The following is a 27984-nucleotide window of genomic DNA, read 5'->3' as shown; positions in this document are numbered from 1 at the left end:
GATGAGCTACAACACAAATGAATGGGCCATTTTATTGATTTTTACCTCCTAATAGTGGATACAGGTTGCTGTGGTTTCCAGCAGGATCTCAGATGCAAAGGGAAGTGAAGAAAACAGATGAATCCCTAGGGTACCCCGCCATGGAACCAAACACCACATCAACTGGAACTCTTCTTGCAAACGAAGGCTGAAGATCAAGAATGACATTCTCACACCACAGCACAGCTTAAATACTTCTTTGACAAAAATAATAATAAATTATATTTGACTCAGAAAATAAATTCTGTTCAGCAGAGTGACAGGAGGGTCCATTCATTGCATTGCATGACGGGCTCTACGGAGGGGTGAGGATGGTTGCAGGATGCCACAGTGACAAGGGACATGGGGTGCGGGCCCAGCAGCACAGGCTGAAGTTAGCTGACGCATGCTTTTGGCTTTTATCCCACGGGCAGGTGGTGGCCAGACCCCTGGCTGTGGCCTGTCCCAAGTGAGACTGCAACTGTCCCCTTCCTCCTCACGTCCGCCTTGTCTTCTGTTTCTTGGCTTGTCTCTTTGCATCTTCTGGGCCGCTATTGTCAGAGGCTGCCTGGCCGAGCGCGCGGACTCCTCCCTGTAGCCGGCTTGTCAACTGCAGCAGCAAACGAATGAGCTGGAAAAGAGAGAAACTGTGAGAGAGAGGGGTACAAAGAGGAGGCTTCTGCCAGATGAACAGCAGAGCCTCACTTCTCAACACACCTTCTTCAGACATGATCAGCAGCTGCCACGTGCTAATGGGTGGGTTTCAGTTCAAACGAGGCAGGCCTCTTCCTAATGAGTCCCCAGGGATGGGGTGGCCTCTCTCCGGGCCTAACATGTCCCTAGAGGTGTTCCAGGTTTAAGGATTAGGAGATGTTACAGAAGCTTACAGCCTTGAAAGGAGACCTAAGTCTGGACTTGAGGCCTTCACGGGCCCTCCCGACCCTGAAATGTGATTTCTGTGACCCTGGACATCCCTCTGCTATCACTCCTGCAGCTGTGAGGACTCGCTCTCCCTGACACGCCCGCCATCTCCTGAGGCCTCTGGATTTCCTACCTTGTCATGGTTGTAACCGGCCAGCAGAACCAGCAGCGTCAATGGCAGGGCAATGTAGGATCCTTGTGCGATGTCCTGTTCAGGCAGCTTCCTCTGCAAACACCGAGAGCCCCATCACTCCTCACCAAGGCCACACGCTTGTCCATCATCCACAATGCCACAGCCACCACCCACCCAGCCTTCCAAAGTGGCCACTCGAGGACACCCAGGGGCCCTCATGATCCAAATTCCTTCTATCCAAAGGAAAGAACCAAAGTGATTTGGATATATTTTCCCATGAATCCTCTTCTGCCCAAAGCTTCACTATTTGCTTCTGAAACTCAGGGACAAAGAGATTCCAATGACAAGGCATTCCTCAGCCTCTGGACCCTCCTCCCAATGGAGGAAATGAAGAGATGCAGCTATCAAAGAGTCTTGGTGGTTGAAAAGCAATTGGGTGTCAGTTTGTTGAGTCCCAGCAACATGCAGGGACTTAGTCCTACAAGGGTGTATCAAGAATACAGTTCTAGACCCAGGGCACACAGTGATGGGCAGCTATTCCCAGCCAGTACGGTCTAGTGAGGAAGCAAAGCAGGCACTGCTACTAGCATCCCTGTGGCCATTCTCCCTTTCTCCCAATAGAACCCCCAACTTTTATCTGGGCCACCGACAATACAGATCACCTTTCCCAGCCTCCTCTGCAGCAGGCGCAGCCCTGGAACTAAATTCTGGCCAATGGTACAGGAACAGAAGCGGTAAGTGCCACACCCTGGCTGGACCCTAGGGAAGTGGTGTGCCCTCCCTTTTGCTGGGCGGACAGCATTTGGCCAATTGCCCCATTTTGGAGAAAAGCAATGCACTGGAACAGCGCAATGAGACAGAAGGGGCCTGGGTCTCCTGACGCCTTGGAGCTACCAGACTATCTCTGCACTGGTCACTCCTGGACACTTGACATGAGACAGACATTTCCATCTTGCTAAAGCCCCTGAAATGCTGCGTTCTAATCCATCAAGTGAACCTATATCCCATTGGCCCACTCTACTCTCATAAAGGAAGCAAATAAATGGAAGGAGAACTTCCCAATAATGATAAAAACAAGTTAATGAGCCAGAGCAATGTTCTCAGTGTAGGGTACCGGGACTCTTCTCTCAGAGGTTCCCGAGGCCACAGCTATTTTCAGCCAATAGTAAGATGTGATGTGCCTTTTCCGCCCTCATTCATTCACAAGCGCACAGTGGACTTTTCCAGAGGCTACGCACCCTGATGTCATCACGCCCACAGCTAACGGAATGTGTAGCTTGTGAGTTCTTGCGTTTTCAACATCTCAGTTTTAATTACTAATATGATAAATATATACAGAGATAATCCATGCAAACCCAAACTCTTTAAAATCCTCAATAATTTTTAACAGTATAAAAGGGTCCTGCAACCAACCCATCCGAGAACTGCTGGGCTAGAGAGTGTGGGGGCCACTGTACCTGGGATGCCCTTTCATAAATGAAAGAATAAGGGCAGGAACAGATTTCCATCTCCAACTGCCTACTCCTGTATCTTTGGACATCTCTTAGATCTCAACCCATTTTTCCACTGAAGTAAACACTTACTTAAAAGTTTAATTCAGGCCAGGTGCAGTGGCTCACGCCTGTAATCCCAGCACTTTGGGAGGCTGAGGTGGGCAGATCACATGAGGTCAGGAGTTTGAGAACAGCCTGGCCAGCATGGTGAAACCCCATCTCTATAAAAATACAAAATTAGCCAGAAGTGGTGGTGCATGCCTGTAATTCCAGCTATTCAGGAGGTGAGAATCACTTGAACCCGGGAGGCAGAGGTTGCAGTGGGCCAAGATCGTGCCACTGCACTCCAGCAGGGGCAACAAAGCAAGACTCTGTCTCAGAAAAAAGTAATAATGAATAAATAAATAAAAGTTTAATCCAGCAGGAATTAGACTGATTCAGTCTAGGCTCAGGTCCCAGGCCTCACTGGGTAAACTCAGGCAACCACGTTGAGACTCAGTTTACTCAACTATGACATGGAGATCATATGAACAACATCCACTGGGGGTGGATGCTGTGAAACTTGATGAAAGGAGTATGTGAAATGCTCAGCAGGGCATGGAATACTGAGTAAAATCCAGTCGCAAGCCTGTGGGCAGTCACATCAACAAAGAAGGAAACCAATGTGCTTACAAAGCCCCCGTGAACGTGCAATACTGAGCCACTCATCACGCGGAGGGCAGAACGAGGTGGAAACCATGTGGCTTGAGACAAACCGCCTCACTTGAGTCCTGGTTCTGCTAACACTCAGTAAGTGACTCAATCTTTCTGGGCTTCTGTGAAAATGGGAGGAATGGCACACCTGCTCGAAGGCTTGTTGTGAGGATCAACCTGTGAGGGCCCTGTACGGGGTGGCACAGAGTGGGCGCTCTCTTCATTCAACACTTGGCCCTGCTCGGGAATCCAAGCCCCAGCAGGCATAGCTTTTTTTTTTTTTTTTTTTTATTATACTTTAAGTTTTAGGATACATCTGCACAATGTGCAGGTTAGTTACATATGTATACAGGAAGGGGAACATCACACACTGGGGCACAGTTTCTTACATTCTCAGAAGTGACAGGCAGCAGCTACGAGGCTGGGCTGCTAGGCCACCACCAAGCAGTGTCTCTACATTCCTGCCACTGGCTCCCAGGTGTGTCCCTGAGCCCGGATGAGTTGTCTGCTAGGGGCCCGTGAGAATGTCACTGCCTGCAGCTATCAACGGCCTTCACAGAAGCCTCTCCCAGCAACTGGGGCCACAATGCAGCCCCCAGCAAAGGTAAGCGGTTCTTGTATATGCTTATCTTTCTGGCACTTTTTTTTGGTTTTTTTTTTTTTTGAGACAGAGTCTTGCAGTAAGTGGTTCTTTTATATGCTTATCTTTCTGGCACTTTCTTTTTTTTTTTTTTTGAGACAGAGTCTTGCTCTGTCGCCCAGGCTGGAGTGCACTGGGGCTATCTTAGCTCACTACAAACTCTGCATCCCAGGTTCACAATTCTCCTGCCACAGCCTCTCGAGTAGCTGGGATTACAGGTGCATGCTACCACGCCTGGCTAATTTTTGTATTGTTAGCAGAGATGGGGTTTCACTTTCACCACATTGCCCAGGCTGGTCTCGAACTCCTGACCTCAAATGATCTGCCCACCTCAGCCTCCTAAAATGCTGGGATTACAGGCATGAGCCACCACACCTAGCCCTCTCCAGCACTTTCTAACCAGGTCTCTACTATGAGTAACAAGGAAGTGCTTCCTCCTGGGTCATGAGAAAAACTCTCTTGTTCAGGTAAGATCATATTTACAGGCTCACTGAGCATGAACCACTCTCCACAGAAGCCAGGAATCAGCAGCAGAGCTCTGCTCAAGCCCTAGCACTGCTCCGCGTGAGCTGGTGACCTTGGGCTGCTCACATCTCCTTCTAGGTTCCCATCTTCTCATCTCTAAATGAAAGGTAATTCCTGTCCACCTTCCATGCAGGATGGCGTTTGAAAAGCATGAAATGGTAACTGGATAGCATGTGGAAAAAGACAATCTGGAGCCATACTTCACATCTATACCAGGAAAAACTCCAAATGGATAGAGAGATTTAAATGTAAAAACAGAAACTATAAAAGTCTGCCTGAAAAAAACACGATAAATTCCTGTAAAAGCTGGAAATGAAGAAAACCTTCCTATGACTCTAAAATCCAGAAGCGATAAGAAAAAATCAACACATTTAACATAGAAATAAAGTAAATCTTTGCAGAAGCCAAGTGAAAAGATAAATGACAAATTGGGAAAAATATGTACAACAAACATTACAAAGGGTTAATATTCCTAGTATACAAAGAGCTGAAAATGGTTGAAAAAGACCAAAAATTCTATAGAAAAATAGGTCAAATAGTTCACAGAAAATACAAATGGCTCTTAACCACATGAAAAGAGAGAAATGCAAATTAAAAGTACACTGAGATAATATCACTTCTCATCTATAAGCCTGCAAAAATTGAAAAATTTGACAAAATACTCTGTTGGGGAAGAAAGGGTACTCATTCACTGCTGGCGGGAATACAAAACAGTAAAACCCCCATGGAAGGGAAGTGGCCGTATCAATCAAAATTCCGTATGCATTTACCCTTTGACTCAGCAATTCCACTTCTGGGAGTCTATTCCAAAGAGAGACTGATGAACACTCAAAAACATGCATGCATAAGGCAATTCATTAAAGGGTTATGTGTAATAGCAGAAAACCAGTAACAACACAAATGCCCCTCAACCAGGGGCTAATCGAATATCCTACATGTAGTGCCAGGATCTGAATGTGTCTGTGCCTACATAATTCATAGGTTGAACCCTAATCCATAATGTGATAGTGTCAAGAGGACACCCTTTTTAGGAGGTGATTAAGTCAGGGATTAATGCCCCGTAAGAGTGGCCTGAGGGAACTTGTTTGCCCCTTTCCACCTTGTGGGGACACAGCTAGGTGGCACCATCTATGAAGCAGACAGCAAGTCCTCGCCAGACCCCAAATCTGCCAATGCCTTGATCTTGGACTTCCCAGCCTCTAGTACTGTAAGAAATAAATGTTTGTTGTTTATAAGTTACCCAGTCTAAGATACAAAATAGCAGCCCAAATGGCCTAAGACATACAGTATATCCACACAGAGGAATGCTGTGTCGTTATCAAAAAAGGAAAAAGGAGGATCGGAAGATATTGTTCCACTTACGGTTACATTTTTTGAAAACAATAAAGTTCTTATTCTGCCCACTGAAAAGGCCTAGAAGCCACAACCAACACAGTAGCTATGAGGCCAGATTTTTGTTTTTAATGCAGACTCCTGTGCTACACTTTCACCCCATCAAGTTCAGAATCAGCAGTCCTGAGGCTGAGCCCTGGACTCTGTTTTTGCTATTGCTGATGTGTCTGTTTAATCATCAGGTGACAATACTGCATCTGAGCTTTAGGAATCACTAAACAATTTTATCAAGAAGGTAAAAGATACGTGTATGTTTTGTTTGTTCCACTGTTCCAGCCTATCGGATACAGGACAGACCGTATGCAACAGATACACATATTGCAAAATAGTAAGGGCCACATATTGCAATGAATTAAGTGATAAGTTAAGTTTCTTTTAACCCACAGGTATTCTGTCCATCTGTTGTTGGTTTTTTTTCCTTGCAATTTATTTGTCAAACAAATCAGGCTCCAGGTGGTTGTCCTGCATCCCTGTGGAGTCATTTGCGTGCTCCTGGGTCCTCCCTATTTCCTGTAAAGTAGCAGTTGGTTCTAGAGGTTTGTGTGGCCATGTACCATGTGCTCCCTCATGGAGGAGCACACGCCACACCAGCGATAGTGGTGCCCCTCCTCCACCAGAATCATTCCTGAGCCACCGATCTAAACAATTACACTGCTCTTGTTACCAGTTTCCTCCTCAAAGGGTATCGCAGGCATCAGTGCTCAGAAAAGCTAAAAACAATCTGGGGAAGCCCAGAATCCAGAAGGCAGAATGAGAAAGTGACCCAATGCCAGGAGCCCTTTAAATATCTGCCCTGCAACCTGCGATCTGGAGCACAGGTTGTATGGACGTGCCTTCTTTCGCCACCCCATGGATTGTTTTGTTTTGTTTTGTTTTGTTTCTTCTGGAGAAAGGGTCTCACTCTGTTACCCAAGCTGGAGTGCAGGGGCATGATCATGGCTCATTGAGGCCTCAACCTCCCAGGCTCAAGTGATCCTCCCACCTCAGCCTCCCGAGTAGCCGGGACTATAGGTGCGTTCCACCACGCCCGGTTAATTTTTGTATTTTTTGTAGAGTTGGGGTTTTACCGTATTGCCCAGGCTGGTCTGAAACTCCTGGGCTCAAGAGATCCACCAGCCTTGGCCTCCCAAAGTGCTGGGATTACAGGCGTGAGCCACCAAACCCACCCCATGAATTTTTTTTTTAACTCCCTCTTTTACTTACCGTGGGATTAAAAATCAAGGTGATGTGTTTATGGTAGCCCACTGCGGTGAAAGAAACTTGAGGCAAGATGTAGTCATACTGGGATCTGGGGAGTGTGGAGTCCAGAAGCACAACATAGTTCTGTGCACACATGGGAAGAAGTTATTTTTATAAGGACAGCTCTGGCAAAGCAAATGAAAACTAAAACCTAACATATGGCTGTGATGTAAAGAACTTTATGTTTTTAAAGAAATCCCCAAGACTACACATCCAAACCAAGGTTGCTGCCTTCAAAGTATCAATCTCAGTGTGCTATTCCATCAGTGGCGGGCATGTGTCCCCAGTGTCTCTCAGACTGTGGCTTCTGATAAGGCTGCCAGAGCCTGCAGCCTTTTTATGAGTACTCAACCTTGACAATTACGGTCCTCTGAGGATCCGACTTTATGAAACACAAAAATTATTATGAGCCAATTCTGATGAGGGAGGTATGTGATACAACTGAGGATCCACAACGAGGCTGACTTCTAAGGGACGATGCTTGAGAGGCTCGTAAGCTGGCAAATCCTAAAAATACAGCATCCCTGGAACGGCACCAGGGGCAGCCACAGCTCTGGGTGCTGAGCACCGACCAGCTGCCAGGCACCATGCACACTGCATGAGGCCCGCGGCTGCTCTGCTTTCTATCACTGGCAAGGTCGGGATCATCACCCCGTCTTATAGACGAGGAAAGTCAAGCACGAAGAGACTAAGAGTAACTTGCCCAAGGTCACTCAGCTAAGAAGGCTGCCACACATCTACGAAGGCTCTGAACTCAGGGGAAGTGTGACCCAAAGCCCAGGATGTTTCCGCATCGCTGTAGGAAGTGACTATTTCAACACCCCTGGAGAAAGAGGAGGAGAAAATTCCGTGACAGCCTGTTTCATTATTTTGCAGCCATTTTCCACAGAGAAAGGCTGGAGTAGATCATCTTCACGGCAGATGGTAAGGAGCCAGGAGAGGAAATGTCACCCTCTAGGCTCACACTTGACATCCTCAGGCTAAGACCACCAGAAAAGAACCAAATTCTTTGCAAAGTTTGCACTCCCCACACCAACTACAAGTTAGCTCTGTCCAAATAGAATTGATAATAAGCACTTTATAATCAGTAAATGACGTCCAGAATAATGGCTGAAAACTTCCCAGTTCCAAGAAGGGAGACATCCAGATTCATGGAACCCAAAGGACACCGAAAAGGTGGAGCTGCAAGTGTTCTATATGACACACCTTATAATCAGATTACCAAAGACAGAGAGAACATTCAAAGCAGCAAGAGAAAAGCAACTCATCTCACTCAAGGGATCCCCCATCATGAGGAAACTGTGTTTCCTTAAACTCAATAGCAGAATGTTAAAATAGAGGAATTTTTAAAAATTACAAGGCATTTTTAAAAGTGGACTTCTTAGCAGGAAAGCATGGGGTGATACGTTCAAAGTGCAAGAGTCAATCATGCCCAACAGTAGGCCTTGGTTAAAATAAATCATGGCGTTTCCTAGTTTATGGACTACTGTCCATAAAAATCACAGTATGAAAGATTTGGCCAGACACGGGGGCTCACGCCTGTAATCTCAGCACTTTGGGAGGCCGAGGCAGGTGGATCACGAGGTCAGGAGATCAAGACCATCCTGGCTAACATGGTGAAACCCCGTCTCTACTAAAAATACAAAAAAAAAGAAAATTAGCCGGGTGTGGTGGCGCGCGCCTGTAGTCCCAGCTACTTCGGAGGCTGAGGCAGGAGCATGGTGTGAACCCAGGAGGCGGAGCTTGAAGTGAGCCCAGACTGCGCCACTGCACTCCAGCCTGGGCGACAAGGCGAGACTCCGTCTCAAAAAAATAAAAAAAAAGAAAGATTTGATGATGAGGAACAGATTTGTGATAAATTCTTCATTGAAAAGCACAGATTACAAAACAATGTACAAAACAGTGTCAGTTTTGAATTATTAAAATAAATGTCTATTTATATTTATACATGCATGCGCACACGTGCCTGAAAAAAGACCCAAAGGATACCAATCACCGTGTTAGCAGTGGCTATTTCTGGATGATGGGCTTATGTCTTCTTTTTCCCAAAATCTCCTGCCATGAATATGTATTCTTTTTGTAAACAGAAAAACAATGAAGAAAAAATAATCCCTACAGAACCCAACCTCTTTTGATTCAGACAGCGCATTTCTGCAGAGTGGTATTTAGGGAGAAAAGGAGAGAACTGTGCTTCCTTAAACTAAACAGCAGAATTATTAAAACAAAGGCAGAAGGTAGAATCCGGCCACAGGCATTACCTTGCCGTCTCTGAGCAGCGGGGGGAAATGGAAGAACAGGGACTGGCCAAGGGAAACTGTCTGGATTGGATTGTCGAGGTTTTCACTTTTGTAAAGCTTGACCTGGAGGGAGAAACAAAGCCAGACATGCTTTGAAACTGAAACACAATCAATATTTCATAGCAGACATCCTCAGGACAGCCGCTCTCTGGGTGGGTGTCTTTGGAAACATGGATATTTGAAAAAGAAAGCTCCCTCCACAGACATCGCACATCCCTCTGTCATCTGAGACTCCATCCAGTTATGTACCATGCACAGAAATTAAGATTCAAATCAGATTCTGACTACCCATGTTCTTGCTCAAAATAGTAATATAAGTTAATATAATAGTAATATTAAAAATAGCTTCTAACACGTGTTGAACATCTGTAATATGCCAGGCAGGCGCCAGATATTTTATCTACATTATCGCCAATCCTGACTACAAAACAGATATTGTTATTATCCCTATGGAGACCCAGAGAGCCAAAGTCACCTAAGGTCATACAACTTACACATGGTAGAGCCTGGGACTCAACCCCCTGATGACTCCTGAGGGTCCTTCCCGCCTTGCACTGCCTCATGATATGATGTCACCTTAACGCCACCAATCTGTTAAACTCAAAACGCATTCCATCATGTACGTGGCTCTCCATGCTGCTTCAGGAGGCACTGGAGTACTTTGTTTCTGGCTTTTTTTCTGGGGTTGTTGCCTGTTCTCACTCCCACACGGGATGGAGCATGAGCAGGGTTAAGGTGCAGTCCTGGCTGATGGCAAAGGCTGTGAGGATGCCACAGTGCACCTGCTGCAAGAGAATGCCAGGACCACCTCCCTGGGCCCACACTGGCACCTTTCTACATAACACACAAGGGGAATTTTCCTAAAATGAAAGTCACAGACTGAAGGTTATGGGTCGCATCGAAGATCCCTTATGTGTTCTTTTTTCTTCTATAACATCTTAAGTAAATCTGAATTCACCGACTATATTTAAAAATCAGGTGATTTCAAATAATTCTAATTTCGAGCTTCTCCGGAAAACTGGGAAGTGACACCAACCCTGAGCCTCAATTCTAGCACAGCAACACTCAGGAGCAAGACAGTGGTGCCCTCCCCTCCTCTCTGCCTCTTCCCCTGCCCTGTGCCCCTCATGGATGGGGCAGGAGTTCCCCAGTTTGCCCCCCACCCTACCCAACCCTCTGCACTCTCTGACATTACCTGCCTGGTCCCTACAAGCACACGCCTGCAAGCCCTGGACAGAGTGGACTAAAGCGCACACACACTTTCTCACCCATGCCAAATACTTAACTGCTTATAAAATTACAAGTGCATCTTAACAATGTACCCCCAGAGCAAATCACTAACATCCGCAGAGGGTCTGCAGGGTATTTTATAAACATTTCTTCATTAATGGTAACATGGAGATTTTGTTAGAGCTGAACAAGATTATAAGAGGTCTCTGAGTCCAAAATCTAGCTTTTGCAGAGACAAAGTCGAGGCATGTGGAAATGAAGTGACTGGCCCAGGCAGCAAGGTGAGTCACTACTGGAGACGAGAGAAAGCCCAGACCACCTGCTCTCCAGCCCACCGCCCACCACCTCTGATACTGTTTGGATATTTGTCCCTGCCCAAATCTCATGTTGAATTGTAATCCCCCGTGCTGGAGATAGGGCCTGGTGGGAGATGATCGGATCTTGGGGGTGGATCCCTCGTGGCTTGGTGCTGTCTTCGTTATGAGTCTTGTGAGATCTGATCATTTAAAAGTGTGTGGCACCATGCCCCAACTCTCTCTTTTGCTCCAGCTTCTCCCACATGACATGCCTGCTCCCACTTCACCTTCTGCCATGACTGGAAGCCTCCTGAGGCCTCCCCAGAAGCAGACGCCACTATGCTTCCTGTACAACCTACAGAACGAGGAGCCAGTGAAACCTCTTTTGTTATAAATTATCTAGCCTCAGGCATTTCTTTATACCAATGCAAGAACGTTTAATACGACCTCCACTCCAGAGAAAATTTTAAGTTACAAGGCACTTTCTTTAAAATTGGCTTTCCACGTTAGATTCCATATTGTATTGATCATTGATCAGGCTTCTACTATAATTCTTTGGAAGATTAACTGATGGCAGACAGTTATCTGAAACTGGACCACATTCTCTCCCACAATTGGCAATCACTCTCCCAAATACGTGTTGTGGTCCGAGGTTCGTAAATCTCAACCTCAACCCTCAGCAGGCGGCACTCTGGAGCACCTCCACCTGTCACACCTAAGGCACGAGACAGGCACAAAACCAAAAACATCCCATTCGTACTTGTCTCAAAGCCAAAGGGAACACAATACTTGGAGCTTAAAAGTCTGGTCTTACCCATAATGTAGGAAGGTATTCAGAGGAAGTGATCACATTTCCACTTAAATCAAATTGATTAATCTGCCGGAAAACTATGATGTTTACATCATCGATGTCATTATTCCCAACCTAGAGAGAGAGAGAGGGAATGCCAGTAATGAGAAAGCTGGTGGAGGAACTTCTATGCCAGCTGTCCGATGGCCTGAGAGCTGCTTCACGGCAAACTTTGCTTCTTACATTAAGGAAGCGAAGTTTGTCATTGAGTACCCTACGTCCAAGGTCACAAACTGACAGAAGATGGCTATCCCTGGCCCAAAGACACATTTCATTTCAAAAGCACAGTATTTTTTTCTACGTTTGAATTACTTGCCAACATGTTAAAAATTAAGAAATTTCATATATGAAGCCAGATTTTCCAGCTTCTCTTAAAAAAAAAAAAGGAGAACGATGCTCTTGCTTGTTAGAGCAGGGGCAGAGTCACAGCACCCCCTCTGCATGAGGTCTGTACATGGAGTTTGCGAGACCCCAGAGGGCCGGCCCCCTTCCCTTTCATACCTGCTCGGCCACAGTCCACATTATGCTAGTGATCCTGGCCTAAGTTACTACACCGAGAACATGCAAAGCATTTTGGTGTGAGATGCAGTCATCCCAGCCACTTAAAATGCCAACACCGTAAAGACGTCAAGGAAATCCACTTCCAGCCCAGTGCGGTGGCTCATGCCTGTAATCCCAGCACTCTGGGAGGCCGAAGCGAGCAGATCACCTGAGGTCAGGAGTTCAAGACCAATCTGGCCAACATGGTGAAACCCCGTCTCTACTAAAAATACAAAAATTAGCCGGGTGTGATGGTGTGTGCCTGTAGTCCCAGCTACAGGCTGAGGTGGGAAAATCACTTGAACCCACAAGGAGGAGGTTGCAGTGAGCCGAGATCGCGGCACTGCACTCCATCCTGCGTGACAGGGTGAGACTCCATCTCAAAAAAAAGAAAAGAAAATCCACCTCCTAGGTCAAAAGTTCTATCCTCCCTCACAATCTTCATGCATAATGAAGCCACCTAAATAAAGCCACTAAGAGGCAGCCCCTCTTGCCCTACCTAAGCCCTCTAGTCTTCCCAATGAGAGTTACTCAGTAAGAGAAAAGCCTTACTTCAAATGATTCCTAGGCCACATTCTGTGACTCGAAGGACGTCCTCTTTAGGGATTAATTTAGCTAGGTCATGATCTTGAGTATCAAAAGACTCTGCCCACGAAATGGGAGTAGGAAAAAGGTCATCTGAACCTAAGATAACTGGGCGGCCCTGCCGCCCATTAAGCCCATGTTCTATTATTGTCCCTTGATTTGAAATGCTGCTTAGGCCTTAAGTTCCTTAACTTGCAGAATAATGATCAGAGCTTACAGGGCAAGTCACGGGGAGGATACAACAGTTCCAATTTCCTTTCTGGATGCATGACAGCAATGCTGTTCATTAAAAACCCACATAAGATGCTGCTTGTGAAGATGACACTATTCTAAGAGGACCCTTAATTAGGATGAAAGCTCCCCCCGCCACAGATGAAAGGCAGACAGCCAGAGGAGACGGGAGGACTTCTGATCAGGGAGGCACCCACACCCAGGTGCAGCGGCAGCACTGAATGCCTTACCTCAATCACCCTATGGTGGGGGAGCGCCCGCTCAATGTGGTCGTTGCCTTCTGCCTTGAGCTGAACGTGGTACACACATCCCGGCTGCAAATAAACTCAGGAGTCAGTTCTCTAGAAAGGGGGCTTGTCGTATCGTGCCTGGTCCAAGCCTGGTTTGGCTGCACGAGGTCACTAAGACAGGAGCATTTCTCTCCCCTCATTTCCTAATCTGTGGCCTGTTAACCTTAAGAGTCCAGAGTTCCTTTAAGAACACCCCTAGTGTTGAAACATCTGAAATTTTGCTACTCCTTCAATCCCAACTCAGTTTCATTTTCTCCTACCCCAAAGTAAATCAAATTTGGTTTCTTATTTCAAAATTCCAGGCATTCTATGTGCTCTTACTCTTCTAAGATGTTTTTCCTCTCCATCCGCCCCTCCCCTCTACCCGTATATACACATTGATGGATATCTGGAATGTCCACCATAAGCATTCCCAAATGCTTGTGTTGGGTATTATTTCTGGGAAGTGGGAATTTCTGACTTCTCTTTTTAAAATTTCAAGGATCTGGCAACCCTGACTCTGTCTTCCCCCATGGCTACAATAAGCTGGAGCCAAGTGACAGGCTGTCCCTTTCCACAGGCCGTGCCCACTCCACAGCCCTCACCACTCCCTATCATTTCGCCCAGCCTCCTCTCCCCCGTTCATACTGCTCTTCTGGCTCCATAGGCATTTGGCTTGAGCCCTGGCATAAGCCACGGCCACACACTGCTAGGGAAAAGCCCTACCAAACCCATGGTTTTCCAACTCCATTGCGCCACAGATCCTTGATCTAACCTGTTGGCTAGAAAAAAGGCAAACTCTACCAATTAAAGGTAAGAACTGGGAGGGCTCCAGAGCCCCACCCCCAGCCCTCTCGCCCAACCAACTCCTGGCAGTCTTGGGGCCACCACAAGATACTTCTGGACACAGGATGAAAAAAAAGTCCCCAAAGAAAACACATTCCAAGTCTCACCAGCAATCCACGTAATCTGAACTTGCCCTCTTCGTCTGTCACGGTGTCTTCTCCGTAAATGCTGCAGTCGTTCTGGCCCACCGCTTCCACGGCAACCCCTTGTTCGGGCTCTCCGTTTAAGGAAGACACTGTGCCATAGCAACTAGTATGGCAAGAAAAGGCATGATTGAGATATTCTCATGGTTATCTGAAGGACCCAAGTGTTTCCCGTCTACCAACAATTATGGGGGAAAATAGTTCAGTGGAGAACTGTGCCTCAATGACCCAGGCAACTCGGTGTGGCCGGCCCACTTCCAAACCACACCTTCCTGCCGGAGGGATAAGCTGCCATCAATTTCTTTTCTCATACATTTTGAGGGATGCTCTGGAAAATTGTAATTTAAGAAGGCTAAAGCTTTATTTTATTCTTTCTAGGCTTTATTTGAAATAATGGAGCTTTCAATAACATGGAAATAACTCACTTCCTCTTTCATTCCATATATTCAGTAGAAAATGGTCCATTTTTCTAAACCCAATCTTTCCAATTACTCTTCCTCTAAAGTGATTCTGTATAAGTCTACAAAAAATACACATATATGTGTCTGTCTGTGTGTATACATGTATATATGTATGCATCTCTCTATCTATAGATGTGTATCTTTTTTATTTTGTATTTTTATTTTTTTGTAGAGACTGGGTCTTGCTATGTTGCCTAGGCTGGTCTTGAACTTCCAGACTCAAGAGAACTTCCCACTTCAGCCTCCAAAAGTGCTGGGATTATAGGTGTGAGCCACTGTGCTTTGCCAGACACTAATGTGTATCTATCTATCTACAGCTGGAAGCATTCAGAAAAACTGGAAGTACTGGTTGTCTCCCAGAAGAGGAACTTGGGTGGCTAGGAGACGAGACAGAGGGGAAATTTTACACTATACTCTTTTCAGCATTTTGAAGTTTTATTCAACTGAGCACATTTTCTCCTTTTAATAATTTAATTCAGGTTTGAAACTCTTTTAAAAAATACAAGTGGCCAGGCACGGTGGCTCACGCCTGTAATCCCAACACTTTGGGAGACCGAGGCAGGCAGATCATCTGAGATCAGGAGTCCGAGACCAACCTGGCCAACAAAGTGAAATCTTGTCTCTACTAAAAATAAAAAAATTAGCCAGGCATGGTGGCAGTCCCAGCTACTTGGGAGGCCAGGACAAGAGAATTGCTGGAACCTGGGAGGCAGAGGTTGCAGTGAGCCAAGGCTGCGCCATTGTACTCCAGCCTGGGCAAGAAGAATGAAACTCCGTCTCAAAAAATAAAAAATAAATAAAAGCTTTTAGCAACTCAACAGGCTCTCTCAAGCCAAGTCCAAAATAGGAAATTTGAGACTGAACTACCAGGTTGAGCTCCTAGGAGAGAAGGGCAGCAGTCAGAACTCCTCTGCCCTCGTATCTCATCTCCCTTCCCTCCCAAGTAAAATCAATGTGAAGCCTGGGATGTGTTTCCAGGCAACAGAGGCCTGAATGTGATTCACCAGCCCAGCCCTGGAAGAGAGTGGGGTGGCCAGGGCACTTACCTGTAAGCGGTTCGGTACCCCGTGATGGTGATCTTCAGGTTCTGGCCTTCCTGCACCTCGATCATCTGTGAGGATGGCTCAAACCGGAACTCCTTCATCATGGGTTTGAAGTAATACTGGCCAGGGCTCTGCCAAGATAATCACACTGAGCCTCAGCAGCCACATCTAGGCATGGCTTAAAAGTGAGGGGCGAATGTCACGATGGACCAGAATTACACCAGGGGAGCGCCATGGCTTCCCGGGCAGCCAGAAATGGTAACCCTCTCTCTATAATCACCACTCACAGTCAGGTAATGGCAATCACAACTCTAACAACGGCAGCTGATGGTATCACCTGCCTGCAATGACTCAGAGAGGTAGAAGTCATATTTAATTTTTCTTTCTTTTTTTTTTTTTTTTTCTGAGACAGGGCCTGACTCTGTGCCCCAGGATGGAGTGCACGATCACAGCACACCGTAGTCTCAACCTTCTGGGCTCAAGCAAATCTCCCACCTCGGCCTCCTGAGTACCTGGGACCACAGGCATGCGCCACCATGCCCAGCTAATTTTTTTATTTTTTGTAGAGATGGGGTCTTCCTATGTTGCTGGTCTCAAACTCCCAAGCTCAAGCGATCCTACTGCCTCACCCTCCCAAAGCGGTGGGATTACAGGCGTGGGCCACCATACCTGGCCCATATTTGAATTTAATGAATAAAGAAACTGAGGCTCAGAGAGGCAAAGTAACTTGCCTGATAGGACACAGCAAGTAAGGAGCAGTCTGCATCACTGCAAAGTGGTGTCTTCCGATGCCCCCGCTGCCCGGTCTCCAATAGCCCCACCACAGCCACTTTGTTACCATGACTGACAAGATGACCAACTAACACACACTTCCTGAATCCCCACCAGTCAGGGCCTCCGACTGCATCTTGAAAGAAAAACTGCTGCTCTCTTCCCACCAAGTGGAATGTGCTTTTCAGAAGAAATGCAAGCTAACCACCAAACAAGACTCAGCATCATAAACATGATCCCATGGCAAAACAACAAGATGCCTAAGAGAGCAGCCATTGTGGCCAGGGAAATTAATTACATTGTCTTAGTGACAAGCGGGTGATCAGAAAACAAGAAGCACGTGTGGAAGGGAACATGAATCAGCAGCATTAAGTTCGAGTAAGAGCAATACTCTAATGACTGTGGGCCCCCAAGAAACTGAAACCACTCCACACTGGCTTTCTCTTCTCACGTTGTCAAGCAACACATAAGTCTCGCATGCTGCATCCTGGCTCTCTCGCAGGGAAGACAGGCAGGTGGTAAATTGCAGAACACGTTACCAGGTTTGAGAATGTCAGAATGCCGTTGTCCTGGGTCAAGAGGTTGGAACGAAACAGGCCACCGCTCAGGGATAAGAGGACTCCTGGGAGGGGCTGGTCATCCTCAGCTTTTATCTGGGGATGAGAAGGTGAGACCAGAGCCAGGTTAAACTCCTACTAACTATGAAAATAACAGTTCCACAAGTCAAGAGGTCATTCTTTCAAGGTTTTTTCTTTTATTGTTACTCAGAGGAGGACAGGTGACCTAATCTTCCTCCCCACAGGTAACTACTGTTGTAAGTTTTGTAAGTTTGGTGTGTAGCCTTCTAGAACTTTTTTTTTTTTTTTTTTTTTTTTGAGACAGGGTCTTGCTCTGTCACCCAGGCTGGAGTGCAGTGGCACAACCTGGGCTCACTACCACCTTCGCCTCCAAGCTCAAGCAATCCTTCAGCTTTAACCTCCTGAGGAGATGGGACTATAGGCACACACCACCATGCCCAGCTACAGTTCTGTATTTTTTATAGAGACGGGTCTTGCCACGTTGCCCAGGCTGATCTCAAACTACTGGGCTCAAGCAATCCACATGCCTGGGCCTCCCAAAGCATTGGGATTAGAGGCATGAGCCACCGTGCCCAGCCCAGAACTCTTTCTATGCCCACACCAATTTTATAAACATTACATATTATTGTTCACAGACTGGCAAGTTCATTGAGTGCGTGGAGGAGGTGAAATAAAAATGGCATGTTATATGTACAGTTCTGCAACTTGCTCTCTTCCTCAACAATTTATCCTGGTTCTCTTCTGCCAGCCAATAGAAATCTGCCTGTTTCTTAACTACTGCATAGCATTCTAAGGCAGGGTTTGACAAACCACAGCACCTACTCTTGTGGTACACAAGAGACAATCGGAATATCCCCAAATATGTATCTCTAGGCACTTAGTTTTATTTTTATTTCCTGAACAATCCATTCCTAGAAGTAGAATTGTTGGATACATGCACTTTAAATTCAGAAAGATACTATCTAATTGCATTCCAAAGTGGCTGTAACCACTTACAGTCCCATAAATATTTATGCTTGGGAAAACCCACACTTACCAAAAAATAGAGATTGTCTTAATTACAGCAAATCTAATCCCTGCAAAACAGTGTTTCGACTGTAACTTCCTTAGCACATTTCCTCAGTAACTACAGAGGCTTTGTGTTTCTGTGTTTATTAGTCACCTGCGTTACTTCCATGAATTTCCTTTTCATAATCTTTGTTCATTTTTTTTTCTAGCGGGTTGTCTTTTTCTTACCAATTTTAGGAGCTCCTTGTAAAATGGGGATATTATTTATGATACAAACATTTCTTCTGAGTTTGAATATCTTTCAGTTTGGTTCCAAATGTATTCAGCAATATAGAATTTCAAATTTTTATGCGATGTAATCTGTCACTCTTTTCCTTTGGCCTATAGTTTATAAATATTCATTCTCAACGATCTCCAGACCCACTCTGTACAATCGCAGCACGCTTCTTCCCAGAAACGACCGGTGGAAGGGAGCTAGGCAGCAAACGCCTCAGTAAGAACATTCTGTGTCCTTCAAAATGGAACAGTTATGGATGACAGCTTTAACTACTTCCCAGAAGGTAGACAAACATGCTAAAGTCAACAGCTCTCCAAATTATGCTACGTGAAAGAAGTCAGACCAAAAAAAAAAAAAACAACAACAGTATATCCCGTTTGGTTCCATTTATATACAGGTTGGTGCAAAAGTGATTGCGGTTTCTGCCATTATTCTCAATGGCAAAAACCACAATCACTTTTGCACCAACCTATAAAAACTCGAAAATGCAAACTAACCAATAGTGATGAAAAGCAGATCATCAGCTCAGCGGAAGGGTGGCAGGGAGGGATTACCAAGGGGCAGGAGGAAACCTTGAGGGCCACAGATGTGCTATTTTAATTGTGGAGGTGTTTTCATGGGTGTATTCCTAGGTCAAGACTACCACACTGTACCCTTTTTGTGCAGTTTATTATATGTTAATTATACCTCAGTATAACTGCCTTTTGAAAATACAGTGTTAGTTACCTCAAAGCTTACGCCTGCCAGGGCATAGGCCTTGAAGTCTCCGATGGTTCCTTCCACCGCAGTCAGAACATAGCCCTCCTTCTGTGAGGTCACCGTGTACTCCAGGTCACTGTGCAGGGGGCCAACACTGAAGAGGAGAGAGCAGAATGCTAGCAACAGCTTTGTTCACACCCTGCAGGAAGCCTTACCAAGCCCAAGGAAATGTGGGCCCCAGTTTCTTCAGAGGACTCCCACACTGATCCCAGGCAAATGTGTCTCTATCCCGGGCTCACCTGTAGGCACCTTTGTCATCAGTAAAGACTGTGATCAGTGGTGAACTTGCCCCCTTTTCACTGATGACAATCTCGACTCCTTCTAACTCGGGGTGGATCTGGCCTTCTAAAAACAGGCCTGCCTTCCCGTGGATCTCGATCAGCTTCCCTGGGCAGCTTTCTAAGAGGGGAAGAAATAAACACAAGGATGGGGCTTGGTAGCAGGGACAGGAGCTTCTTGGTTGGGGGTTTCCCATGACAAAAGTGGCTAAAACAGATCTTAGAAGCTAGTTCCAAATGCGGTTATTTTACACCCCGGGGAGCTCAATAATCGGATACAGCCCAAGCCTCTTTCCATCCCTGAAAGGCCTTTCTTAGTGTGAAGGACTTTAGCAAGAGAATCAAAAAACGCTGAAGGCTGGGTTTTTACTACTACTCTTCCTAGGTTCTCAGGAGGCCACAGATCAGGAGGGAACACTTTACAGCAGACAGGAGGCCGTGCTGCTCAGCCTCCAGAGGACCCACTGAGAAAGACCACCCCAAACAGCCTGCCTGCTAGAAGTCACGCTCTTCAACACCCTCAGCTTCCAAACACGAACCACATAACACCCACAACTTAACGAAGCCATAGTGCTGGGAAAAAAATAATAAGTGGCAAAAGACAAATACTCCACAAGTGATCACTTCAGTCATCCATTCCCCAAAAAAAGACCCTCCCATCATGCTCTGCCAAACAACAGAAAGATCATTAAAGATCATCACTGGCAGCTTTGTGCTTCATCTACCTTCTGGTGTCGACCTGATAATGTCAAGGAAAACCAAGTCCTTTTCCAAAAAGATCAACTCAATTCTAACAGCAAAAGTTACTTTTATTTATCTAAATCATTCATTCATTCATCCATCCATCCATCCATCCAACCCATCCATCCATCCATCCATCCATCCATCCATCCATCCATCCATCCAACCAACCAACAGTAACATCAGTGTGCCAGAGAGGATGTAAGGTGGCTTACAAAGATGGCTTCACTATAACATCACAAATCTACTTGTAAATGCAGGCAAGGGAACAACTGCAAAGGTGTGTGTGACATTCGCTCGCTGAGTTGACATTTACCTCCACTGACAACGGCTTCCATTGAAGGGGGATAAAAGAGCAGCTCTTTAGATGATGGTGTAACAGTGATTTTCTCTCCAGACCTAAAATAATTAATATACTTCAGTTTGGCGGGTCCTGTCCCCACAAAACAGAGGACACTGTAGGGAAACGCACAAGAGAGCTTACCGTGCCCAGTAAGAGAAATCATACGAGAAGGGGCCTTGTAACTCATCTACCATCTCCTGCACGGGAGGCTTGGTCATTCTTTCTTCGCCTTCCTCTTTACCGTTTTTCTCCCTCTCCTGCCTGCGGGCCTCGATCTCAGCCAGCTGCTGCTCCCTCCGCAGCTCCTGCACAGACTTCAGAGGGCCTAAGACCAAGGCGGGTTCACTGTCGATGGAAGACCTAGGAGAAAGACATGGCGGCCCCTAGGACGTGGTTGCGTATCCTTGTGGTCAGTGGGAATTTGACCTTTCTACAAGTATGGACTTGCGAGTTAAAAACTGGACATCTTATCATGACACCACAGTGGCGGAGTCTTCTATTTTAAATAAACTAGTAGTTTCACAAAAAATAATAACTGAGCTTCGCAGTGATGGTGGCAGTATCTGGTAGATCTGGGCTGGAATGAAACACGGTTGATTTTATGGCGACTGGATATAAGCTTGTCAGTTTCCATGTAGGACATGGAGTTTTCTCCACGCCACCATCCTCTGTTCCTCCATTCTACCTTCACTGAGAACTGCTCTGATAGAGAACTAGGCACCAAGGATACAGCATCAACAAAACAGACCACACTTCCTACCCCTGTGGAATCCACGTTTCAGTGGGAAGGGGCTGAAAATAAAGAGAAAAATAATACCAGAGGAAAAGTGCAATAAAGAAAAATAAAGCAGTGTGGGAAGACGGAGAGCCCGGAGCACTGTTTTACATTAAAGGGACAGTCAAGACCTTTCTGATAAGGTGACATTGAGCAAAGGTCTGAAGGAAGGGAGAGAATGCGCCACGCAGCTCTCTGGGTAAACAGTAGCTTGGGCAAAGCGATGCCAAGTGCAAAGTCCTTGGAGAGAAAGCTCACTCAGATGTTCAAGCAATGGCAACACCAGTCCAGCCTGGGGCACAGGGGCCCACGGAAGAGTCATATCCGTCAGAGAGGTCCAAGGGGCAGCAGATGTCAGACTGAGGCTTCACAGGCTTGGTGCCGACCTGGAGCCACTGGAGTTTTCAGTCGAGGAATGGTATGATAAAAGAAATCGTTCGCTGCTTCATGGAAAACACACAAAGCAATGGCGGAAACAGGAAGGCCAGCTGAGAAGCTGCTGCAGTGATCCCAGAGGGGGGTCAGACCAGGGCTGAGGACCACATGGTAAGAAGGGAAGGCCAGCTGGGAAGCTGCTGCAATGATCCCAGAGGGGGTCAGACTAGGGCTGAGGGCCACGTGGTAAGAAGCGAAGGCCAGCTGGGAAGCTGCTACAGTGATCCCGGAGGGGGTCAGACCAGGGCTGAGGGCCACGTGGTAAGAAGGAAAGGCCAGCTGGGAAGCTGCTGCAGTGACCCCACAGGGAGGTCAGACCAAGGCTGAGGGCCAAGTGGTAAAAAGGGACCAGATGACGGGTGTATTTTGATTGTAAAGCCAAGGTTTTGTTGGGGAATTGGCTGGGCCTAGGGTTCAAGGGAAAGAAGAATCAAGAAACAAGGAGAAAGCGGGAGCTGCCATATCTGAATCGGAAAAGACCACAGAGGGGCTCATGGAGGGCAACTGTCAGCAGTCGGGTTTTGGGTCTGCTAAGTACAAGATCCCCAGGGGGAATCCGAGTGGCTCTGTCTAGCTGGAAGATGCATTCCATACAACCTCCGGCACAAGCAAGCAACACAAACACCCCTGTGAAGTTACAAAAATGAATGTAATCAAGCTGAAAGGAGGTAATATGCAGTTACTACTGGTAAGAAGGCAGATTGCTAGTCCTATCAGTAATTCATACTTTCCAAGCAGGGAGACAGTAAATGATAGTAAAAGACAGCAACAGACCTTCAGCAAATCCACCCCCAGCTAAAAACCTGGCTCCCCATCACCAGAAACCAGGGCCAGCCCTGACATTTCTCCCGCCCTAACCCCGTGGTCACTTTAGTGCCATGTCTCATCAACTCAGTCCCTCACCGACTCTCCGACCAGTCCGTCGCTCTCCATCTCCGCAGCCACTAGTCTGGGGCCCCCATTGCCTCCCCCTGCCTCCACCACCTCCCACTCTCAGGCCTCTTCTGTCTGTTCTCCACTCGGCCAATGGGGGACCTTTCAGGAAGAAAAATGTCATTCCTCTATGTAAAACACGTCAATTGCATCATGGGACAAAGACTATGGACCCTAACATGGCCTGGCCCCCCGCAGCCTACCTGTCCTGCGTGCCCCCAAGGTCAAGCTCAAAGCACTCAGAACAGTTGTCATTTTACGGTTCTGCATGTGAGTATCTGACCACTGTTCCCCCCATGAGACTGTCAATCCCATAAGTGTAGGGGCTGTGGCCTCATAAGCCCAGTGCCTAAACACTGAAGACTCTCAGTTATTCAGTCATCATGTACTCTGCAGGGATGACGGATGGATAAACAGACGGTGGACAGAAAGATGGAAACATAGCTGGAAAGGTGACTTCAACCAGGGGCAGGAGGGAGACAGGGACTGCGATTCCCATTCTACTTGACAAAGACGGTCATGTTGCCAAAACTCTTTCATTTCTCAAGAAAATTGGGGCATCACAGGTACCTCACCACACTGCAAAAATTCCCTGAAAGGTGACATTCACATGAACGTGACCTTCGGTGAGGGACTTGCCTTTCAAATACTTCCTCTCTCACGACCCTTCTCTTTTTTTTTTTTTTTTTGTTTTTGAGACGGAGTCTTGCTTTGTCACCCAGGCTGGAGTGCAGTGGCGCGATCTCGGCTCACTGCAAGCTCCACCTCCCGGGTTCACGCCATTCTCCTGCCTCAGCCTCCCGAGTAGCTGGGACTACAGGCGCCCACTACCACGCCCGGCTAATTTTTTGTATTTTTAGTAGAGACGGGGTTTCACCGTGTTAGTCAGGATGGTCTCGATCTCCTGACCTCGTGATCCGCCCGCCTCGGCCTCCCAAAGTGCTGGGATTACAGGCGTGAGCCACCGCGCCCGGCCTCACGACCCTTCTCTTATACCAGGTGCCATCTCTATTTCCCAAGCCTTCAAGCAAAAGTCTAAAGAAAAATAGGCAATTTGAATTTGCTAAAACACTTGAAATACAATGCACAAACCCCAGAGATTTTTTTTTTCCTTAGCAAAGATGAGAAGTACAAAGAGTTCAAACAGAAATTGAAGACACTGAAACAAGCTGTCACAACGCTCTTCCTTACCTACAGGTAATTTCTGAATCAGAAAAGGAAAGGATCAAGGCTGCTGGGAATTGACGGCAATGTCCTATAAGAGAGGGAAGGCCATTTGTATATACATCTAGAGATAAGAAATCAAAACTAATTTCCAGAGAGCTTATTAGAGACTCCCCAGGCCTCATCCACACCCTCTCCCGCCACTCTCGGCCCACCGCAGAACGCTCATCTTACTTGATAGTCACAGTGACATCCATCATTTTGTCGGTGGTGATAGTTCCAAGGACATGGTGGCGAATGGCTGTCAATGTCAAGATACTAGGTGAAGACCTACAAATCAAAGGAGAGGAAACACTAGAACCTACTCATTCTCAGAAGATCATCAGCAATACCCTTTTTGGGCATCCTTCTTCACCCTAAATATACTACAGAAAATTGCTCTTAGTCTGGGGTAAAATAACTCTGGAGATCCAGAGAAGTATTCTAAAGAGTAAACTAATTCTCCACTCCACAACTTTATGCTTCCAATTCCCAGTGAAACCCACACACGTCTGTAAAAATACAAAAATGGCAGACTTGAACTTGACAGATGCCCATCGGTGAGGGCTGGGAGATTTGACAAAGCTTCTATTTAAGGCACTTCAAAAACACAGCCCTCTATCCTGGGGTTACAGAATTCTTGGGAAAGGGATCCTGTCTCCGGTTCCTCAGTAACTAATCCAAGTGCCTTAAAATCCTTATCTAGAAATGCTGTTGAAGGCCTAACCTTGCCTCCTTCAGAAAAAAAACAGAAAAACTCCTTTTGTTCTCTGAAGTAAATGAAGAATCCTCCACGGAATGTATACAAACACCACAAAGCATTCAATTCCCAGGCTTACGTGTCATAGGTGTAGAACGCTTGCTCAAACCGGTGGCAGGAGCGAGGGGTCACTTTGTACACACCTACAGACAGGAAATCAAAAGTAATTTTCAGAGAATGGCATCTATTACACTGAGCAATTCCGACATCTGAAATCGAGTGGCAGCTCTTTGCATGTGAAAACTCAAACGTATCGCAGATCTGCAATATGGGATCAGAAATACTGGGCAGGCATCGTTTTCACTGCCTATGAAGGCGTCTTACCAATGACCCGATCCATGCAATGGCCCGATCACAGGCGCATGATTTTCATTTTCCATAAGGTAACAACTCACAGTAATTAAATCTGCACAGACCAAGTGAACGGACCCATGCACGAGAAGGAACAGAAAGTACGTTTCTACTGCAAATTGGACTGAGGATAATTTTCTACTTAAAAGATTCTATTAAGGATCCAAGAGATAACCACAGCCTCAATTTCTTCCTATAAATATTCCTAAAAAGGAGGTAAGGAGTAAGGGAAGCCCCAGAAAAGTGTGAGTCTGTGTGGGAGGACACTCCGAGTAGGGGCACATTTCATCACTTGCCAGAGGAACACAGTCAATTTCAGGAAGATACAAGGAGTAACAATGTATTTCCCCCAAATCATCATTAACCAATATTTTGGCCACACTTCCTACAAAAACCTGAAATTAGCTAAAACCACCCTGCTGTTTTCATTGCACTCAACAAGCCCCAGAGTAGTTACCATCAAAAAAAAAAAAAAAAAAATCAGGTTTCTCTGTTTGTTTGGTCTTTCATTCAACAAATATCGACAGAGCACCTCTTCCTGGCCAGGTATTATGCTAGGTACTGGTACACAGTGGGGAATGACAGAGCAGTGGTCCCTGCCTTCATGGAGTTTACCATCCACAGAGAGGGGGAGCATCTGACAGCCACAAACACATCAATTGTGGCACATGTAAGAAGGGGATAGAAGTGAGTGCTGAGAGCAAGAGTGTAGGAGGCAGGCCTAAGTGGCCCTGGAGGCCATCCTTCCCCAGGGAAGCAATACTGAACTGATGGGTAAGAAGGCCCCAGCTAGGAGGGGCAGGAGGACATGTCCACAGAGAACAGCATCTGCCTCACAGGCTGGCTCATTGTTTCCTCAACAGGCATCCTTCCTGCCTTGAGAACAAACCCTGGTTATGTTGAGGGTGGCAACATGCTCAGCCTCGGGTAGCACATCCAACTGTCCCAGCCTCCCTTGCAGCTAGAAGTAACCATGTGGCACGGTTCTGCCCAATAATACAGACAAGTAGCTTACTGGAGGAGGCGGCACAAGGAAATGTTTGCCCACCCTCTCCTTGACTTCCTCCTTTAAACATAAGTTTTCTAACCACAGCCGTCTTGAAAATAGAAGGCAAAAAATAGAAGGGAAAGGCCTAAAGAATCACAAAGACACCACCCCTAACATCTACCAGCTGCTGAACCCATGCTGGCAGCCACGCACTGCCACACTTCTTTATTGAGCCAAATAAACTACCACTTGCCGATGGCACTGCTGTATGGATTTTGTTACATGTAGCCAAAGGCAGCTGAACTGACACCCAGAAGGACAGAGTGGCTGGAGTAGAGACAGTGACCGAGGAAAAAGGGGGTAGACTCAAATTGCTGAAATCAGGAATGAAACAGGGAACATTACTACTGAGTTTACAGAAATAAAAAGAATTCAAATATTGTGAACATATGTATGACAACAGATTAGATAGTGTCTCCACAGCCTGTCTCCAAGGCCTCCCCGTGTACATTTCAGTGAGCTCACTTTGATTTTTAATCCCACCACAAGCACATACTAATTTTATTTATGACTCAAATGTGACTCGTGCCTGCCCATCCCTGTAATAGATGGAAGGTCAGCCCCGGCTTAACCACAGAGCACTGGCCCTTCATGGCTGAGCTCAGAGCTCTGGCCTCCTGCTCAGACTAAAGGCACCTCCTCTGGCCTCACCCAAGCCTCTTCTAAAAACCATGTTGAATGAATCCACGTTCTGGAACCCCGAGGCGGGAGAAGTAGGGAGCTGTTCGTTTAAGCAGCATACACCTAAATTGGGGGTTTAAACATTAAGTAGGAGCTTAGGGTGGAAGAGGGACGGCTGGCTGAGCCACCTGAGCAGAAGGTAGTAATGAAACACCTCAGCTGGGCTCTTGAGAGCCCTTAGGAAGCAGGAGAGGCAACAGCTCTGGCTACTGATGGTGTGGCAAGTTCAGAAGAGGTGGTGGTGGGGTAGGCGTGATGTCAGCAGAAGCCCTGCAGGCTGGGTGGGCAGGACACGTGGTGGGGGCCGCTGAAACCAGGCCTAGGAGGGAGAACAGAAGTTCCGAAGGTGCCCACTGGAAGAAGGGGGTAAAAGTTTGCTTTGGTGAGTGAGAAAAGGCTGGGGCGTGTGATCCATCCCCTCACGTTTCAGAACTTCCAGGCTTTCTACCTCGACTCTCACCGCAGCCAGCACATACACCTAGGCTGTTTTTCCTTCCTCCACACCTGAGGGACGCAGCAACAGCTAGGATCTGCATTTTCAGGTTCCGAGCCTGACCCCTGGAACTGACCAGCGCTCGATTGTCAGACTTGACCTGGGGTTTTGACCTTGCCAGTGAAGTTTCGGTTTTGAAGTGATTAAATGTCACTTCCTCATCAGTTTCACTTCTGGAGGTTTTCTTATCCTACTCCCTGGTGCCAGGGACGTACCTGAGAGTTTGAATCAGGCCCATTTGAGCGTGGCAGCCGTGTTGGGTGAAGGTCAGGGGCTCGGTGAGGCACTGGGGGGGTTTTCGGGAGGAAAATGAAAATGCTTCTAGAATGAGTGAACCACATCATAGCTCTCACTGTTCTGATTTTTCAGTAGCTACTTTTTTTAGCATAGACACCAGAGCCACATTCAAATGGCTTAGTAGGTTATGACCTCTCTGGATTATTTTTGAATGCCCAACTGTTGCATTCAAGTTTTCTGACTAATAAGAAAGTAAGCATTCATCCTTCGTATCACTGCAGAAGCAACAGTGGTGGGGGGGACAGGGAGGGAACTCTTGACACTGAGCCACTAAAATATGGACTAATTTTTTGGACAAATCTTCAAACGGACTGTGCTACTGTATTTGTCTCAAAGCTACCAAGTTTGTGCAATAAGTGGAAGGGATGTCATCCCTCTTCAATAAATGCTGAATGACATTCAAGCTGA

The 27984-nt window shown here is 46.6% G+C and overlaps 1 protein-coding gene across 1 annotated transcript; it reads right to left on the bottom strand.

The window, feature by feature from the left end:
- Positions 1-2: 2 nt before the first annotated feature.
- LOC129527620 (BOS complex subunit NOMO1) lies at positions 3-23997 on the bottom strand. Its single transcript, XM_055365634.2, has 14 exons — positions 23935-23997; positions 20742-20960; positions 20574-20656; positions 19478-19637; positions 19206-19332; positions 17156-17269; positions 15849-15976; positions 14306-14447; positions 13314-13397; positions 11692-11802; positions 9313-9414; positions 7019-7138; positions 1073-1165; positions 3-649 (listed from the first exon to the last, which is right to left on the bottom strand). The coding sequence occupies exons 2-14, from the start codon at positions 20816-20818 to the stop codon at positions 515-517; spliced, it is 1476 nt and encodes a 491-aa protein (XP_055221609.2). The 5' UTR covers positions 20819-20960; positions 23935-23997; the 3' UTR covers positions 3-514.
- Positions 23998-27984: the final 3987 nt, after the last annotated feature.

The sequence above is a fragment of the Gorilla gorilla genome, chromosome 18, assembly GCF_029281585.2.
Source record: "Gorilla gorilla gorilla isolate KB3781 chromosome 18, NHGRI_mGorGor1-v2.1_pri, whole genome shotgun sequence".
Classification (NCBI taxonomy): domain Eukaryota; kingdom Metazoa; phylum Chordata; class Mammalia; order Primates; family Hominidae; genus Gorilla; species Gorilla gorilla.
This window is presented reverse-complemented; position numbering and strand designations above follow the sequence as displayed.